The sequence below is a fragment of the Cherax quadricarinatus genome, chromosome 68, assembly GCF_038502225.1.
Source record: "Cherax quadricarinatus isolate ZL_2023a chromosome 68, ASM3850222v1, whole genome shotgun sequence".
NCBI lineage: Eukaryota > Metazoa > Arthropoda > Malacostraca > Decapoda > Parastacidae > Cherax > Cherax quadricarinatus.
Genome location: NC_091359.1, coordinates 11,380,971 through 11,400,970, shown reverse-complemented (window position 1 = coordinate 11,400,970; position 20,000 = coordinate 11,380,971). Strand labels below are relative to the sequence as shown.

At 44.2% G+C, this 20,000-nt stretch overlaps 4 protein-coding genes across 6 annotated transcripts in view; 2 read left to right on the top strand and 2 right to left on the bottom strand.

The window, feature by feature from the left end:
- Positions 1-485, top strand: part of LOC128697759 ((3R)-3-hydroxyacyl-CoA dehydrogenase-like) — a 31,166-nt gene extending 30,681 nt beyond the window's left edge. Inside the window, exon 6 of the mRNA XM_070099678.1 lies at positions 45-485. Within this exon, the coding sequence (XP_069955779.1) occupies positions 45-136 (92 nt within the window). The 3' untranslated portion in view covers positions 137-485. The remainder of the gene's footprint in view (positions 1-44) is intronic.
- The window catches only part of LOC138854763 (uncharacterized), a 593,204-nt gene that overhangs the window by 190,253 nt on the left and 382,951 nt on the right, over positions 1-20,000 (bottom strand). The window lies entirely within an intron of this gene.
- The window catches only part of LOC128697611 (uncharacterized), a 230,879-nt gene that overhangs the window by 209,429 nt on the left and 1,450 nt on the right, over positions 1-20,000 (bottom strand). The gene's annotated exons all lie outside the window — the stretch shown is intronic.
- Positions 4,879-20,000, top strand: part of LOC128697902 ((3R)-3-hydroxyacyl-CoA dehydrogenase) — a 22,887-nt gene continuing 7,765 nt past the window's right edge. Inside the window, exon 1 of one of the 2 annotated variants that reach the window (XM_070099680.1) lies at positions 4,879-5,029. In XM_070099680.1, coding sequence (XP_069955781.1) covers positions 4,990-5,029 — 40 coding nt within the window. In that variant the 5' untranslated portion in view covers positions 4,879-4,989. The remainder of the gene's footprint in view (positions 5,030-20,000) is intronic. The other variant, XM_070099679.1, reaches the window with a different exon arrangement.

Sequence of the window (20,000 nt, the reverse complement as noted above, 5' to 3'; positions counted from 1 at the left end):
ATTTGTGGGTTTTCTTTGAGAAAATAAATTTTATTCCCAAACAGAGGTGGCAGAACTGGTGGCATTCCTTCTATCGGAGAAAAGCAGTTTTATGGTTGGGTCTTGTGTGGAGATCACAGGTGGACTTGGTATTTAATTTGACTCTGAAGAAGCCAAGCCTCAGCGTCAGCATATTAAGGGATCGTTAACATTATCGACTGCGACCCCAAGATGTGTAAGAGATTTTGAAGAATCCACTACCAACGGGTATAGAATTTTCAAGAACTCTGCAAAGCCAATACCGTACCTGTAGTGGATTTTGTATCAGCCATCCCAACGCCAAAATAATTGTGGATATCGAGGCAACTATTACCAGCTTCAGGAGGTGAAAGGAGCCTTGAGGAGCTTGTCTGACACTTGACGTGAAAAGAACTCTGGGGCTCGTAATTCTATCAGGTAACATTCAGTAGGGATGTAGAGTTACAATAAATTACTAAAAAAATGGATTTTTTTCTTTATTTATTCCTTCGGGATTCACATTTATGAATATATTTCTTTGAGCTGGCAAGTAGATAATAGCAAAATGGTGACAATTAGAAATAAAGACGATGGTGAAGGAGGATACTTCTAATACAACATTTTTTCTATTAGGTCAAGCTCAGAGAAAGACATTACACACAAGGCCTCTAAGACAACAGGTCACTCAGACAACAGGTCACTCAGACAACAGGTCACTCAGACAACAGGTCACTCAAGGTCTCAAAAACTGCGAAATGAAGTCTGGCGAGGTTAGGTATTGGGGTGGTATCAGAGGATGGGAGTAAGGTGACAAGTTAATGATTATTTCATGAATCGTGTGCAGTGTGTGCAATAGGTCAAGATAACATGTACATTCCATTGTTCTTCTCACTGGTTTTGGTGAGGTGGATCATTGCTGCTTTTAAAATTCTGCGTCTTGCTCTGTCGTTCTCGTAGTGCAACACTTGTGCTCCTACGAAGTCCATGACGTGAGACTGAAGTTTTGATGGAATACGCATGCGTTGATGGTTTTATCCCTTCTTCAGATTAATTAATGCTTCTGGAGGCGTGTCTAGTGGCCTGTACAGATTTTTTGTAGAATTTATAGGAACCACTACATGTATTTTGTATACTCCTGCTGTGTAAATAGTTCTAGGTTCAGGGTTCCTGGTGATCACTGAAAGTTTTAGTAGCCAGGACTGCTACAACTATCTTGGCTTTTCGGAGAATCGTAGCGATGGTTATGGTAGTCTACCCAGTGGGGAGGACCAGTGATCTATAGATACTGTGATCTTTGGAACTGCGTGTATGAGGAAGGCTTTCTCTTTATAGCAGATAATGTCTGTTGGGAGTTTTATGTTGGTGAACACCTCAACAAATTTTTATTATTCTGACAGATATTTCCTCTCCTACCAGCGTCTTTTTTCTCCTTCTATCTTACACCAAAATCTATTTTATTCTAATTAATAACCTCTCAGTGTTAATAACTCAGTACACATCAAGAATACCAAGCAATGTGGCTTGTTTTCACTGAGGACCTTATTAGGTTCTTTCCCCAAATAAGGCCTATAACTATATACTTAATACTAGGTATCTATTTACTGCTAAATTAAGGGAGCAGTAGGTGTTAGGAAACTTGCTCATACCTCCCGCCGCTATGTGTAGGGTTCGACCCGAAGTCCTCTCAGTAGTGAGTCAACAGTTCACTACCATTACTCTAGCAGCAAGAAGATGCTCACAGAACAATAATTCGGCTAGAAATATTATTGGTATACAAGTCGGGTTCTAATATGGTAGAAACATTCGACATGAAAGTGAATGCTGCCACATATGATGTGACATGTTGGACGCGTATAGTACACGAACTTTAACTTTGCAATCGTGTTTTCTTACTATAGTGTGGACTTGACCTGCACGAATCATATATTACACGATACTTCATCTAAGCTGTTGTTCAGATGTATTACTAATTACGCAGTACCCTGAAATTATTTTACCGTTTCAATTTACATTTCAACCAAATAACACAGCATCTGTTTTTCCCAAAATAATCGATAATTTATGAATTAACCGATAACAGCACGACCTCATTTCCACTGAAAATATCTTAACTATTTTCTTTGACTCTTCCTGACACAAAGTAATCACTGTCATCTGCCTACAATAAGAGTTTGCATTTAACAGCAATGAGAATGTAATTTACACACCATGTGCAAAGCAGTGCGGGCCCAGGATACGTCCTTGTAGAACCCTTACCAATATCCATACGTTATCGGTAAGGGTTCTGATTATGTACTGATTTTCTCAATTTATTTTCTCTTGTACAAGAAAAGACAAAAATCTACAGAACTTCTCTCGATACCTGCCAGTTCTTTTATAATATTCTTTTGGCTACTGTTAAAAAGCCGTTCGTAAATCTTAAGTGACAATACCCGTGAAATTTCTTTTCGATATTGTGGTTCTTAAATAAGCCTCTTCGTTAAGGCAACATCTGTTGAATAACATTCCTCTTAACATCTCAAAAGACAAACGCACTTAGGAAAAGGTCAGCTTATTTGTGTATTGTTCCAACCACTGTATTGCGTCTTTTTACTCTTTCATTTAATCTTTAGAGAATTATCCTGACAAGGATGGGGAAAGGGTACCTGATACTGGTTAAGGCCTCATGAATAAAAGAATTAGAGTTAACTTGATCTCAAATGCGATTTATGACTCTTAGATTTTTAGCGCTTCCCTGGAAATAGATAATTCTTTTCTGACAATTATCGAGTGTGAGAAATAGTGGACACTATGTAAAATCTTCGTAAGGAATTGTTGTATTCAGCACATCAGAAGCTTGCAATGTTGCAGAAAATAGGAGCAGGTTAAAGCTAATACGATCAGGGGAAGCATCTTTGCTCGAATGAGACAGAGAGGCAGTAAGTGCCGAAAGGCATACCAATAGCCGGAATAATGGAATATTTTAACATTAGAAGAGAGCCATCCCAACGAACGTAACGTTGGTGACATGACAATTGTCAAATATTCGGTCAGACAATATAATATAAATAACTTCACATACCAAATATAGAATATCTGGCAATTGGGGCCATTGAAAGGGACTCATTTAAGGGAAAGACGTCTGTAGTTTACCCAAAACAAGACGGCCATAGTTTATCTATCCCACTAGATTCTGAGGTAGACGCTGATCTAACCAACACGAAACGAGCAGGAAAACAAGCCTTAATTCCTCGGCGTGGAACTTCAGCACGTAATAATTGGTAGAATTACCGACAATATGCAAAGTAAAAGGACACAAGTGCAACTAATGTGACATTTTTATTGTGGCAACGTTTCGCTCTCCAGGAGCTTGACAAAGCTCATGGAGAGCGAAACGTTGCCACAATAAAAATGTCACATTAGTTGCACTTGTGTCCTTTTACCTTACAACTTCAGCACTTTAGATAGTCCAATACATTCGTGTAGTAGTCTGATTTTAATTTATGTACAATAGCCTCAACTAAAATTGAGTCTAATTTTAACAAGTCGCCACTGTTATTGTGTAATTAATTTTTGCTATGTTTTGTAATTGCTGATTCTACAATATTCCGTTCAAGCCAAGCAGAACAAACGACAATGACTCTTGCTTCCGACTAATTTTCCAAATTATTGCAGACTCTAATATGGCTGAAAATTTCGTTAGAATCCTGGGAAGATTGTAATGAGTAGTGGTGTTGTGATATCCAAACATCTAAAGGTTTTGCTGGTGTCCCACATGAGTTGCAAGCAATTCTGTAGACACTATTAACACACTGTTGAGAAGAATTCTTTATCAGAATGATTCTAACAGTCCGTGAATTTTTACAAACTACTTTAATGTTAAATATCTTAAAGGCATGCAGCAGCACAGATAAATTCACATTGTATGGGAGAACTAGCACATTCTTGATCAGTGGTGTTATCCTCTGTTCAGCTCTAATTTTTCCTAGCTGCCAGCAACGCTGATTCCATGAACTCTTTAGGATACTGCACTTTCAAGGCAATGTTAAATATTTTCCGAAGTTCTTCGCCGAGGAACTCCAGGCTGCACACTCGGTAAGTTCTAAGAAACAGTGAGAAAGACACTACATTTTACATTCCTTTTTACTCTGGTTCTTTCCACTTAATAGAAGGAATCAAAGCATTAAGTCTCGGTAAGAATGTATACAGAGCCATATCATTTGGGCACAAAGAAAAGATGCCATCCACATATCTGAACCATCTAGCTTTACGGGGAAGGATGTCTTCCAGCAGTCTCACGTCAAACAACTCCATATATAAATTGCTCATTAGGGGAGACAATGGATTTTCCATAGCTCTTCCCTGTCTTTGAGAGTAGTATTTCCATTCAAACTCAAACTTGCAATCAACAACTCGTAAATTAACCAGCTCAGTAATGGTGTTCTTATTAAAAGGTATGGAGAACTGATATAATTTTTCTTCCAAGTTAGATGGTAAATCAGTAACAGGAACTAGAGCGAATAACGCAGTGACATCAAAACTTACTAGTGTAAAATCATAGGACACATTTTTTTTTTTTTTTTTTTTTTTTTTTTTTTTTTAACTAGTGTGGTCACGCCTCTGGCATGACAGTGATGGAGTGAATGATGATAGTCTGCAAAACAACCATGGGGGACATTATATCATCAAACAAAGTGTCGATCGACGGGTGCCTTCAAGTATTAACTACTACCACACACACACAAAAAAAATATTATGAGGCAAAGTGTCTATCGACAAGTGACTTTGACAACTAGTAACTACGCAGTTCTCTCTGTTATTGACTAAAAATGTGACACACTGTTTTCTTTCATTAAATAATTATCTTTCAAGAATAAAAAGACTTGCATTTTATCTCAAAATCTTCCTGATAATTTAAACTCCCTAACACTCAAGAAAAGATAGCAGCTAAGCTTGACGAGCGACAGATTACGAGCAGCCACGACCCAAGCAGTTCCAGCCCTGTCTGTCAGGATGTCATCTCTTTTTGGTGGTAAAGTGGCGCTGGTCACAGGTAAGATGTCAACATCAAGGACGTGTAAGCTACCATTTTCTCATTGGTACTTGTCGATTAGACAATTCGTCTGTTGTGTGTGTGTGTGTGTGTGTGTGTGTGTGTGTGTGTGTTTTTTTGTTTTTATGTTTTTATGTTTTGTGTGTGCATGTTTTGTGCGTGTATGTTTTTGTGCGTATGTTTTGTGCGTGTATGTTTTGTGCGTGTATGTTTTGTGTGCGTATGTTTTGTGCGTGTATGTTTTGTGCATGTGTGTGTTTTCTGCGTCGGAGTTTTGTGCATGTGTGTACTCACCTAATTGTGGTTGTAAGAGTCTATTCGTAGCTCCTGGCCCCGCCTTTTCACTGGTCTCTCCCTGTTCCATGAGCTTTATCCTATCTCTTGCTAAAGCTGTGTATGGATCCTGCCTCCACTACATCACACTCCAGATTGTTCCACTTCCTGACAAGTCTATGGCTGAAAAAATACTTCCTAACACCACTGACTCATCTGAGTCAGTGGTGTTAGTGTTATTGCTGTGCCCCATCTCTGAAACATCCTGTCCCTGTCAAACTTGTCAATTCCTCTCTGTATTTCATTATCATGTTCCCCCATCCCTCTTGTCGTCCAGTGTCGTCAGGTCAATTTCTCTTAACCTCTCCTCATAGGGCATACTTCTCAGCTCCGGGACTAGTCTTGTTGCAAACTTTTGCACTTTCTTTGATTTCCTGACGTGCTTGACCAGGAGGGTTCCAAACTGGTGCAGCATATTCCAATATGGGCCTGACGAACACAGTATACAGAGTCTTCAACGATCCCTCATGGAGGTTTCGAAATAATGTTTTTAGGTTTGCCAGGCGCCTATATGTTGCAGCTGTTATTTGGCTGATGTGCGCCTCAGGAGATGTGCTCTGTATTATACTCGTCACAAGATCCTTTCCCTTGAGAGAGATTTGCAGTCTTTGGCCCCCTAGACTGTGCTATGTGGACTTCTTTACCCTTCCCTAATCTTCATGATTTTGCACTTGGTGAGGCTAAACTCCAGTAGCCAGTTGCTGGAACAGGCTTGTCCAGATCCCTTTTGTAGTACTTCCCGATCTTCATGCGACTGAATTCACAACAGCTTCACAACATCCTCTCTGTCTCCACTGAAAATGCTTCTTTAAATCTCATGTTGAGCTCCTCACATACTTTTCGGTCGTTTTTTGTGATCTCCCCTCCTTCCTTCCTTCCTCCGAATGATTATCTGGTCCTTAACTGTTGATTTCCTCCTGATGTGGCTGTACAACAGCTTTGTGCCAGACTTGGCTTTCAATGCTATGTCATTTCCGAATTGCCGCTAGCCCTCCCTCATTATCTATGTGCATTCGGTTCATGCTCTTTGATTATTTCCTTAATTTCCTGGTACTTTGTCTTCTGTACTTTTTCTGTTCTCTAGGACATTTAGTTTTGTGCTCTCTATATCTGTGGGTAACCAAGGGTTCGTTCTGGTCTTCCCATCATTTCTGTTGTCTTCGAGTACGAACCTCTCCTCGGCCTCCTTGCATTTTGCAATGTATTCCATAATTTTAATTATTGATTTTGCCACAGTTCACTTTCCCACTAAACCTCGTGCAGGAAATTCCTCATGCCACTTTTGTAGTTTGGTTTCTCACATCCTATTCTTCCTGATTCTCTCTCCACTTGTAATTCTACTAAGTATTTGAAGCTCAGGACCATATGATCTCTAGCTCCATGGGGACTTTCATATGTGATATCTTTAATGTCTGAACTACTCAAGGTGAATATAAAGTCCAGTCTTGCTGGTTCATCTTCTCTTTCTCTCTCTCTCTCTCTCTCTGGTAGTGTACTTAACGTGTTGATGCATGAGGTTTTCCAGTACCATCCCGATCATCTTAGTCCTCCACGTTTCTTGTCCACCCCATGTGGCTTCAGGTTTTAACAGCCAATTTCCTTGCGAATGAAATCACCCACAACTAGTAACTTTGCCCTGCCCACGTGGGCCCTTCTGACCACCTCAGCTAGTGTGTCAACCATTGCTCTGTTGCTTTCATATTTTTGTCTTCGCCTCCTGCTATTCTATGGTGGATTATACATCACTGAAATTACTCTGTGTGTGTGTGTGTGTGTGTGTGTGTGTGTGTGTGTGTGTGTGTGTGTGTGTGTGTGTGTGTGTGTGTGTGTGTGTGTGTGTGTGTGTGTACTCACCTAATTGTAGTTGCAGGAGTCGAGACTCAGCTCCTGGCCCTGCCTCTTCACTGATTGCTACTAGGTCCTCTTTCTCTCTGCTTCCTGAGCTTTGTCATACCTCGTCTTAAAGCTATGTATGGTTCCTGCCTCCACTACATCACTTGCTAGGCTATTCCACTTCCTGACGACTCTATGACTGAAGAAATACTTCCTAACATCCCTCTGACTCGTCTGAATCTTCAGCTTCCAATTGTGACCGCTTGTTTCTGTGTCCCCTCTCTGGTGCAACCTGTCTCTGTCCACCTTATCAATTCCACGCAGTATTTTGTATGTCGTTATCATGTCTCCAATGACCCTCCTGTCTTCCAATGTCGTTAGTCCGATTTCCCTCAACCTTTCTTCGTAGGACATACCCCTGAGCTCTGGAACTAGCCTTGTTGCAAACCTTTGCACTTTCTTTAATTTCTTGACGTGCTTGACCAGGTGTGGGTTCCAAACTGGTGCTGCATACTCCAGTATGGCCCTGATGTACACAGTGTACAGCATCTTGAATGATTCCTAACTAAGGTATCGGAATGCTATTCTCAGGTTTGCCAGGCGCCCATTTGCTGCAGCAGTTATCTGGTTGATGTGTGCCTCCGGAGACATGCTCAGTGTTATGGTCACCCCAAGATCTTTCTCCTTGAGTGAGGTTTGCAGTCTTTGGCCACCTTCTCCGATCTTCATGACTTTGCATTTGGCAGGGTTGAATTCAAGAAGCCAGTTGCTGGACCTCGTGTCCAGCCTGTCCAGGACTCTTTGAAGTCCTGCCTGAGCCTGAACATCATCTGCGAACATGGACACCTCCGAGACTATCCCTTCCATCATGTCATTCACATATATCAAAAATAGCACTGGTTCTAAAACCGACCCCTATGGAACCCCACTCGTCACAGGTGCCCACTGTCATACCTCATCTTGTACCATGACTCGTTGTTGCCTCCCTGTCAGGTATTCTCTGATCCATTGCAGTGCCCTTCCTGTTATACGAGCCTGATCCTCTAGTTTCTGCACTAGTCTCTTGTGAGGAACTGTGTCGAAGGCCTTCTTGCAGTCCAAGAAAATGCAATCAACCCACCCATCTCTTTCGTGTCTTATTTCTTTAACTTTGTCATAAATCTCCAGACGGTTTGTGACACACGATTTGCCTTCCATGAATCCGTGCTGGTTGTCGTTTATAATCTTGTTCCGTTCCAGGTGCTCCACCACTCTCCTCCAGATAATCTTCTCCATGACTTTACATACTATACATGTCAGTGACGCTGGTCTGTAATTTAGTGCTTCTTTTCTGTCTCCTTTTTTTAAAAATGGGAACTACATTTGCAGTCTTCCATACCTCAGGTAGTTGCCCAGTTTCAAGGGATATGTTGAAGATTGTGGTTAATGGCACACACAGTATATCTGCTCCCTCACTGAGGACCCACGGGAAGATGTCCGGTCCCATTGCCTTTGAGGTATCAAGGTCACTTAGCAGCTTCATTACCTCCTCCTCATTTGTGTGCATATCATCCAGCACTTGTTGGTCTATTCCCTGTTGGTGTCCCCCTCTGTCCTGTCTTCTCAGAGTCCTTTCTGTCTCCTTTGTGAATACTTCCTTAAATCAATACCTCTTCCATTCTCTAATGCACTTAGTTTTTGCCTCCCTGCACCTTCGGGTAAATCAAGGACTCTCTTTGGTTTTCCCATTGTTTCTGTTGCCCTTGGGAACCAACTTTTCCTCTGCCTCCTTGCATTTTGTTGTTACATATTCCATCATTTCATTTACTGACTTTCCTACCATTTCTCTGTCCCACTGCACCTCCCGCAGAAAGTTCCTCATACCTGTATAGTCCCACCTTTTATAGTTTGGCTTTTCCCCTTAGACTCCTGTTACCCTCTCCACTTGTAACTCTACTATGTAATCAAAACTCAGGACTACGTGGTCCCTAGCTCCGAGGGATCTCTCACATGTGATGTCATCAGTGTCTGAGCTACTCAGGGTGAACTTGCTGGTTCATCCTCCCCTCTCTCTCTGGTAGTGTCCCTGATGTGTTGGTGCATGAGGTTTCCCAGTACCACATCCATCATCTTGACTCTACATGTTTTGGGGTCCCCATGAGGCTCCAGGTTTTCCCAATCGATCTCCCTGTGGTTGAAATCACCCATAACCAGTAACTTTGCTCTGCACGATTGAGCTCTTGGTGCCACCTCAGCCAGTGTGTCCACCTTCGCTCTGTTGCTCTCATCATATTCCTCTCTTGGCCTCCTGCAGTTCTGTGGTGGGTTATACATCACTGCAATGACTACCTTATGTTCCCCAGATTGAATTGTACCTACTATGTAGTCCTTTTCTCCAATCTCGTCCATGCCTTCCAATTCCTCAAAACTCCATCAGTTTTTTATGAGCAGTGCAAACCCTCCTTCCCCTCTGCTCCTTCTATCTTTCCTTAGGATCTGATATCCAGGTGGGAAGACTGCGTCTGTTATTGTCTCAGCGAGTTTCGTTTCTGTGGCTGCTATGATGTCTGGGGACTTCTCATTGATTCTTTCTTGCCACTCCTATTTATTTTTTATTCCATCTGCATTTGTGTACCACACCTTCAGCTTCTTGTCTATCATGGTGGACCAAGGAGAATATTGGGGTTTAGGGAGGAGGAGCCCTGGGAATGCCTGTGGGGGTTTGTGGTGTGGGTGGGGTTTGTGATGGGGGTGAGGGCAGAGTGCCCATAGGGAGCTGCTGTAGAAGTGGGGTTTGTGATGTGGGGGTGGGTGGGGGCAAAGGGAACAGTGTGTGGGTTTTGGTTGAGTTTGTTCAGTTGTTTTGGGGTTGTTGTGGTTTGAGTCCTTCTGCCGGTGTCTCTGTAGGGTTTGTTTGTCCTTCCACCTGAGTCTGGGTTCTGCTCGTCTTCATCGATGCATCCCATTCCTCCTTTCATCTTTGTACCTTCTCTCTCAGTATCGTCCTTTCCTGCTGTGTTCTGTTGCAATCTAGGTACACTCTCTGGTACTGTGGTTTGTACAACAGTCGTGCTTTCTCCTGCAGGACCCTGGTTCGAGCTGATTCTCCCTTGAAGATTACTTTGACAAGCCATCTCCTTCCACCCGCAAACCACCCAATTCTCCGAAAATTTGCCACCTGAGTCATGTCTCCCTCACCTATTGCTTTCTTGATACCTTATATCACTTTCTTCTCCCCCTGGTTTCTTTCATTATAGGTTTCCCCGTTCGACTTCTTGGAGCCCGTAGACAAACACTGACCTCTCCCTCACTTCCTTCCACTGTCTCTCTCTCTGCATCCTCTGAGGTGTTTTAGCTCTTTCCATCGAAACGTTCCTGCCTTCAACTCCTGCCCTTGCTGCAGCCTCTATGCTCAGTGGACTGTCTTCCCTGCCCAGCTGTTCCCTGCCACTGTAGTTGACTGTTAGTCTCTCTGCATATGTCATGTCTCCGTTGTCTTCAGGCTTCTCATTTGGTCTTCCTGTACTCATCTTTACCCGAATCCCTACAGCCCCCTTGTCTGTGACTGGAATAGGAGTTCCTGATGTCATGTCTGTATTGTCATTTGTCTTTCTAGTCTGTTTTAGTTTTTTAAGCTCCTCTTCTAAGCACTTTATCTTATCTTCTGCTGCTAAGACTTGTAGTCCCCACTTCCTGCTCTATTCAGCTATCCTCTCCTCCATTACCCTGCCGAGCTCTGCAAGCTTCCTTCTGCACTGTTCCTCCATTTTTGTGAGCTCTAACTCTCAATCTTCCCTCCCAGGTTCCTCCCTCCTGGGTTCGACCTCCAGACCCCTGGGTTTCTGCCCTCTTGGGTTACCCCTTTTTTTTTACCACAGGAAGGAGCTTGTGTGTGAGAGAGAGAGAGAGGAATAGAGAGGGAGAGAGAATGATAGGGAGAAGGCTAGGAATGATGAGTAGGAAGGGAAGTGAGGGGAAGCCAAGGGGGAGGGGTAGGAGGAAAGGGAAGATGAATAGAAGGTATGTGTGAGGAGAGAGATAGAGAGAATGAGAGGTGGAGAGAGAAAGCTAGAGAGATAGAGGAGAGGGAGGGGAAAGATGGATAGAGAGAGAAAGGTAGAGAGGGAGAAAGGTATAGAGAGAGGGAGGGAGACAGAGCGAAGGGGAGAGAAATCTAAGGAGAGGGGGATGGGGAGGGAGGGACAGAGGGGATTAGGGGGTATGCAAGATATGTGTGTGTGTGTGTGTGTGTGTGTGTGTGTGTGTGTGTGTGTGTGTGTGTGTGTGTGTGTGTGTGTGTGTGTGTGTGTGTGCGCGCGCGCATGTGTGTGTGTATGTGTGTGGCCAGGAATAATGTTCCTCACTTCTAAGTATTAATATTGCTAATAAATACCAGTAGTAATACAAGTAATTCTAAAACTTACCAATAGTAATTCTAACACTTATCAATTCTACTTATAAAATACCGAAAGCAATACTAGGTTCTAAAATTTCGCCTCTCTCAACTTCTACAAGTGTCTACCCTTGTGCTTGTGCTTGTGTGTGTGTGTGTGTGTGTGTGTGTGTGTGTGTGTGTGTGTGTGTGTGTGTGTGTGTGTGTGTGTGTGTGTACTCACCTAATTGTACTCGCCTAATTGTGGTTGCAGGGGTCGAGACTCAGCTCCTGGCCCCGCCTCTTCACTGATCGCTACTGGATCCTCTCTCTCTCTGCTTCCTGAGCTTTGTCATACCTCTTCTTAAAACTATGTATGGTTCCTGCCTCCACTACTTCACTTGCTAGGCTATTCCACTTGCTGACAACTCTATGACTGAAGAAATACTTCCTATCGTCCCTGTGTGTGTGTGTGTGTGTGTGTGTGTGTGTGTGTGTGTGTGTGTGTGGGTGTGTGTGTGTGTACTCACCTATTTGTACTCACCTATTTGTGGTTGCAGAGGTCGAGTCACAGCTCCTGGCCCCGCCTCTTCGCTGATTGCTACTAGGTCCTCTCTCTCCCTGCCCCATGAGCTCTATCATACCTCGCCTTAAAACTATGTATGGTTCCCGCCTCCACTACGTCACTTTCTAGGCTATTCCACGGCCTGGCTACTCTATGACTGAAGAAATACTTCCTAACATCCCTTTGATTCATCTGAGTCATCAACTTCCAATTGTGACCTCTTGTGTCTGTGTCCCTTCTCTGGAACATCCTGTCTTTGTCCACCTTGTCTATTCAGCGCAGTATGTGTCCCTTCTCTGGAACATCCCGTCTTTGTCCACCTTGTCTATTCAGCGCAGTATTTTATATGTCGTTATCATGTCTCCCCTGACCCTCCTGTCCTCCAGTGTCGTCAGGCCGATTTCCCTCAACCTTTCTTCGTAGGACAATCCCCGTAGCTCTGGGACTAGTCTTGTTGCAAACCTTTGCACTTTCTCTAATTTCTTGACGTGCTTGACTAGGTGTGGATTCCAAACTGGTGCTGCATACTCCAGTATGGGCCTGACGTAAATGGTATACAGAGTCTTGAACGAATCCTTACTGAGGTATCGGAACGCTATCCGTAGGTTTGCCAGGCGCCCGTATGCTTCAGCAGTTATCTGATTGATGTGCGCCCAGGAGATATGCTCGGTGTTATACTCACCCCCAGATCTTTTTCCTTGAGTGAGGTTTGCAGTCTTTGGCCATCTAAACTATATTGTGTCTGCGGTCTTCTTTGCCCTTCCCCAATCTTCATGACTTTGCATTTGGCAGGGTTAAATTCAAGGAGCCAGTTGCTGGACCAGGCTTGTAGCCTGTCCAGGTCTCTTTGTAGTCCTGCCTGATCCTCATCCGATTTGATTCTTCTCATTAACTTCGCATCATCTGCAAACAAGGACACTTCTGAGTCTATCCCTTCCGTTATGTCGTTCACATATACCAAGAACAGCACAGGTCCTAGGACTAACCCCTGTGGAACCCCGCTTGTGTGTGTGTGTGTGTGTGTGTGTGTGTACTCACCTACCTATTTGTACTCACCTATTTGTGGTTGCAGGGGTCGAGTCTTAGCTCCTGGCCCCGCCTCTTCACCGGTTGCTACTGGGCCCTCTCTCTCCCCGCTCCATGAGCTTTATCAAACCTCGTCTTAAAACTGTGTATGGTTCCTGCCTCCACTACGTCATTTTCTAGGGTATTCCACTGCCTTACAACTCTATGACTGAAGAAATACTTCCTAATATCTCTCTGACTCATTTGTGCCTTCAACTTCCAATTGTGGCCTCTTGTTTCTGTGTCCCCTCCCTGGAACATCCTGTCTTTGTCCACCTTGTCTATTCCACGCAGTATTTTATATGTCGTTATCATGTCTCCCCTGACCCTCCTGTCCTCCAGTGTCGTCAGGCCGATTTCCCTTAATCTTTCTTCATAGGACATTCCCCTTAGCTCTGGAACTAACCTTGTCGCAAACCTTTGTACTTTCTCTAGTTTCTTGACGTGCTTTATCAAGTGCGGGTTCCAAACAGGTGCTGCATACTCCAGTATGGGCCTGACATACACGGTGTACAGTGTCTTGAACGATTCCTTACTAAGGTATCGGAATGCTGTTCTCAGGTTTGCCAGGCGCCCATATGCTGCAGCAGTTATCTGGTTGACGTGTGCTTCCGGAGACATGCTTGGTGTTATACTCACACCAAGATCTTTCTCCTTGAGGGAGGTTTGCAGTCTTTGGCCACCTAGCCTATACTCGGTCTGTGGTCTTCTGTGCCCTTCCCCTATCTTCATGACTTTGCATTTGGCAGGATTAAATTCGAGAAGCCATTTGCTGGACCAGGTGTCCAGTCTGTCCAGGTCTCTTTGAAGTCCTGCCTGGTCCTCATCAGATTTAATTCTCCTCATTAACTTCACATCATCTGCAAACAGGGACACTTCTGAGTCTAACCCTTCCATCATGTCGTTCACATATACCAAAAATAGCTCTGGTCCTAGGACCGACCCCTGTGGGACCCCGCTCGTCACAGGTGCCCACTGTGATACATCATTACGTACCATGACTCGTTGTTGTCTCCCTGTCAGGTATTCTCTGATCCATTGCAGTGCCCTTCCTGTTATATGCGCCTGATGCTCTAGCTTCTGCACTAATCTCTTGTGAGGAACTGTGTCAAAGGCCTTCTTGCAGTCTAAGAAGATGCAATGAACCCACCCCTCTCTCTCGTGTCTTACTTCTGTTATTTTATCATAAAACTCCAGAAGGTTTGTGACACAGGATTTGCCTTCCATGAATCCGTGCTGGTTGGCATTTATACTCTTGTTCCGTTCCAGGTGCTCCACCACTCTCCTCCTGATAATCTTCTCCATAATTTTGCATACTATACACGTCAATGACACAGGTCTATAGTTTAGTGCCTCTTTTCTGTCTCCTTTTTTAAAAATGGGAACTACATTTGCCGTCTTCCATACCCCAGGTAGTTGCCCAGTTTCCAGGGACGTGTTGAAGATTGTGGTAAGTGGCACGCACAACATATCTGCTCCCTCTCTAAGGACCCACGGGGAGATGTTGTCCGGTCCCATTGCCTTTGAGGTAGCGATGTCCCTTAGCAGTTTCTTCACCTCCTCCTCATCTGTATGTATGTCGTCCAACACTTGTTGGTGTATTCCTTGCTGGTGTCCCCATCTGGTCTGTCCCCCCAGAGTCCTTCCTGACTCTACTGTAAATACTTCCTTAAATCTCGTGTTGAGCTCCTCACATACCTCTTGATCGTTTCTTGTGAGTTCTCCACATTCTTTCCTCAACCTTATCACCTGGTCCTTGACTGTTGTCTTCCTCCTAATGTGGCTATACAGCAGTTTCGGGTCAGATTTGACTTTCGATGCTATGTCGTTTTCATACTGTCGCTGGGCCTCCCTCCTTATCTGTGCATACTCGTTTCTGGCTCTTCTACTAATCTCCTTGTTTTCCTGGGTCCTATGCCTCCTGTACCTTTTCCATTCTCTGTTGCACTTAGTTTTTGCCTCCCTACACCTTCGGGTAAACCAAGGACTCGTTTTGGTCTTCCTATTATTTCTGTTTCCCTTGGGAACAAAACTTTCCTCTGCCTCCTTGCACTTTGTTGCCACATATTCCATCATCTCGTTTACTGATTTTCCTACCATTTCTCTGTCCCACTGAACCTCCTGCAGGAAGTTTCTCATACCTGTGTAGTCCCCCCTTTTATAGTTTGGCTTGACCCCTTCAGTTCCTGTTACCTTCTCCACTTGTAACTCTACTATATAATCAAAACTCAGCACCACATGATCGCTAGCACCAAGGGGCCTCTCGTAAGTGATGTCCTCAATGTCTGAACTGCTCAGGGTGAACACAAGATCCAGTCTTGCTGGCTCATCCTCCCCTCTCTCTCTGGTTGTGTCCCTGACATGTTGATGCATGAGGTTTTCAAGTACCACATCCATCATCTTGGCTCTCCATGTTTCGGGACCCCCATGTGGCTCCAGGTTTTCCCAGTCGATCTCCCTGTGGTTGAAATCGCCCATTACCAGTAACTTTGCTCTGCTCGAGTGAGCTCTTCTTGCCACCTCAACCAGTGTGTCCACCATCACCCTGTTGTTTTCTTCGTACTCCTCTCTTGGCCTCCTGCAGTTCTGTGGTGGGTTATACATCACTCCAATGACTACTTTATGTTCTCCGGACTGAATTGTACCTACAATGTAGTCTCTTTCTCCAATCATGTCCATGCCTTCCATTTCCTCAAATCCCCATCGGTGTTTTATGAGCAGTGCAACCCCTCCTTCCCCTCTACTCCTTCTATCTTTCCTCAGGATCTGATATCCCATTGGGAAGATTGTGTCTGTTATTTTCTCAGCGAGTTTTCTGTGACTGCTATGATGTCTGGGGATTTTTCACTGATTCTTTCGTTCCACTCCTCATGTTTATTCGTTATTCCATCCGCGTTTGTGTACCAAACTTTCAGTTTCTTTTCTATCATTGTGGTCATGCAAGAATATTGGGGTTGGGGGAGCGAGAGCCTTGGTGGGGGCCTATATGGGGCTGTGGTGTAGGTGGGGTTTGTGATGATGGGGGTGGGGTCAGAATGCCCATAAGGGACAGCTGTTGGGGTGAGGTTTGTGATATGGGGGTTGGTGGCAGAGGGAACAGTGAGTGGGTTGTAGTATAGGTTGCTCAGTTGCGTTGGGAATGTCGTGGTTGGAGTCTTTTGGTGGGAGATTCTGTGGGGTGTGTTTGCCCTTCCTCCTGTGTCTGGGTCCTGCTCATCTTCGTCATTGCCTCTCGTTCCTCCTTGCGTCTCTGTACCCTCTCTTTCAGTGTAGTCCTTTCGTCTTGTGTTCTGTCGCGGTCGAGGTATACTCTCTGGTACCCCTGTTTGTCCCTCAGTCTTGCTTTCTCTTGCAGAATCCTGGTTCGAACTGATTCTTCCTTGAAAATTACTTTGACAGGCCGTATCCTTCCACTCGCAAACCACCCAATTCTCTGAAAATTTGTCACCTGGGTCATATCGCCCTCACCTATTGTTTTCATGATGCCTTCAATCATTTTTTTCTCCTCCTGTTTTATTTCTTCAAAGTTGTCCCCCCTTGGCTTCTTGGAGCCCATACACAAAAACTGACCTCGCCCTTTCCTCCTCCCACTGAGTCTCCATCTGCTTCCTGTGAGGCATTTTATTTCCTTCCATTGACATGTTCTTGCCTTCAATCCCTGTCATATCTGGAACTTCTATTCTCAGTGAACTGTCTTTCATGACCAGCTGTCCCTTGCTACTGCAGTTGGCTGTTAGAATCTCTGCATATAGCATACCTTCATTGTCTTCGGACCTGTCATTTGATCTTAGTGTACTCCTCGTCTTTTCCCTGGCCCCACGTGGGTCTGATAAGGCCTTCGCGTACGGCATGTCTCCGTTGTTGCTTACCGTCCCCTTGTCTGCACCTGATGTCACATCAGAATTGTCATTTGTCTCTCTAATCTGTTTCAGGCTTTGCAGTTTCTCTTCTAAGCACTGTATCCTAGCTTCTGCTGCTAAGACCTGTACTTCCCACTTCCTGCACTCCTCAGCTATCTGCTCCTCCATTTTCTTACCAAGCTCTATCTTCCTTCCCCACTCTTCCTCCCTTTTTTGGAGCTCTAACTCCCAGTCTTTCCTCCCTGGTTCGTCTACCAGATCTCTGGTTTTCCGTCCTCTAGAGCCACCCATTTTTTTTTTTTTTTTTTTTACCACAGACAGAAGGCTAGAGGAGGGAGAGGGTGCGAGGGGGAGAGAGAAAGGGTAGAAAGAGGGAGAGAGAGGAGAGGGAAAGGGTAGAAAGAGGGAGAGAGAGGAGACGGAAAGGGTAGAAAGAGGGAGAGAGAGGAGAGAGTATGGGGGTGAGGGATAAGACCAAGGGTGAGAGAGAGAAATGTGAGGGGGGAGAGAAAGGGTAGAGAGAGGGAGAGGGAGAGGGAGAGAGAGAGAGAGAGAGAGAGAGAGAGAGAGAGAGAGAGAGAGAGAGAGAGAGAGAGAGAGAGAGAGAGAGACTCGAGTATGGAACACGTTCGTACAGCATAATGATGTCAACGAGATAACGTCAGTTGATCAAATGAAAATGCTGGCCCACAGATGGCTCCAACTTCATCCTGTTCCCTACTTGTATGTCTCATAACAATAAAAATGCTTTCAAATGAGCTGATGTAGGTAACAGCTCTTAGCTTGCCAATAAAGTTAGGAATCCTTAACCTGTAAATAGCTGTCAATAAAGCTAGGGATCCTTAACCTTGTCAAACCCCGTGTAAAAAAAAAAAAAAAAAAAAAAAAAAAAAAAAAAAAAAAAAAAGACAGAGAAAGGAGGGTGAGGGAAAAGGCTATGAGAGAGAGAAATGCGAGGGAGGGGTAGAAATATAGAAAAAGGGAGATGGAGAGAGAAGCCTATAGAGAGAGAGAGAGAGAGAGAGAGAGAGAGAGAGAGAGAGAGAGACAGAGAAAGGAGGGTGAGGGAAAAGGCTATGAGAGAGAAAAATGCGAAGGAGGGGTAGAAATATAGAAAAAGGGAGATGGAGAGAGAAGCCTATATATATATATATATATATATATATATATATATATATATATATATATATATATATATATATATATATATATATATATATATGTGTATGTAGAGAGAGAGAGAGAGAGAGAGAGAGAGAGAGAGAGAGAGAAATGTGAGGGGGAGAGAAAGGGTAGAGAGAGGGAGAGAGAGAGAGAGAGAGAGAGAGAGGGGGGGGGAGAGAGAGACAGAGACAGAGAAAGGAGGGTGAGGGAAAAGGCTATGAGAGAGAAATGCGAGGGAGGGGTAGAAATATGGAAAAAGGGAGGAGAGAGGAGCCTATAGAGAGAGAGAGAGAGAGAGAGAGAGAGAGAGAGAGAGAGAGAGAGAGAGAGAGAGAGAGAGAGAGAGAGAGAGAGAGAGAGAGAGAGAGGGAGAGAGAGGGGGGGAGAAAGAAAGAGTAGGGGGAAGGGGAGGGAAAAAGGCTATGAGAGAGAGAAACGCGAGGGAGGGGGAGAAAGATAGGAGGGAGTGAAGGCAAGAGCGGGGGAGGGGAAAGGTCTGTGGGGGAGGGAAAGGTGTGTGGGGGGGTGAGGGGGCGCGGTCAAATTCCAAGGATCAGCTGTGTGAATGAGTGGGTGTGTGTTCTCACCTAGTTGTGGTTTCAGGGGTCGAGACTCATCTCCTGGCCCCGAGTGTGTATGTGTGCGCGTGCGTGTGTGTGTGTGAGCACGTCAGTTGTTTATATGTCCCAGAAATACATTTCACCTCTGTGTATCCGTAATACTAATAAGATACCATTAACACTGAGAGTAATTCTAATAATTATAATACTAGTGTGTGTTAACAAGTCACTCTTTCACCCAGTTATGTACTACCTTTTACTACATGTGTACCCAATACTTGCTTCTCAGATTGTACTGTCTTTGTGTCCTAAAACATTATCTCTCGAAACTGTTGTCAGGGCTGTAGTCCCATTAGCCCCGACTTAATCCTCCTGCCTGTTCCTTGCTCCTACAAATTTTATCTTCCTACTACTGCTAGGTGTTGTGTGTATGATAATCGCTCTGGAGCAGGGTTTAGATAGCGAGCTACCAGTGACCATAGGGCTGGCTCTACCACTCAAAACCTCCCGCCAACCACAAACAGGTGATTTGTACGTTACTCCTCAGAGGGGACGTCCATCCAGATGCCTGATGTACAATGCTCGCTGTACGATGACTCGTGCACCTCGCCCTTCCACCTCTGACTTCTTCAGCTATTCTTTTGTCGTTGCCCTTTTGAGTCCTCATTTACCACACTTATCACTTGTATACTGCTACTTTTATAATTTACACTTCACTTTTGTAAGTACACTTCTTATTTGTGATGACACCCAACCTGTTATGGCGGCCTACTTCCTCAGGCCTACTGCTGCCACCACCTCTGCTTATATATATTTATGTATATATATATATATATATATATATATATATATATATATATATATATATATATATATATATATATATATCCCCTTTCTGGCTAGCTTGTTCACGTTGGCTGTGCGCTACATCACAGTTTCTCGTTAGCCAACCTCTCTTAATTCTATTTGATATTTTCTCTTTAGTCACTCGCTTTGTACTTTGTATATTTGTAACAGTGTGGCAACAAGTGCCAACTAGGCCTCAACGAACTGGCACTTTGAAATTTTGTTGTATAATTTCAGGCTTTCTCTCGCCTTTACTTTAATTATTTTTGCTAATACATTGGTTATCACTTGTAGGGTTGTTCACTGACGTTCTCACTAACACTGGTTGCTTCTAGCTGCTAAAACACGCCCTAAAAGCACTAAGATTCCCGGAGCCTGGCGCTTATGACCCACT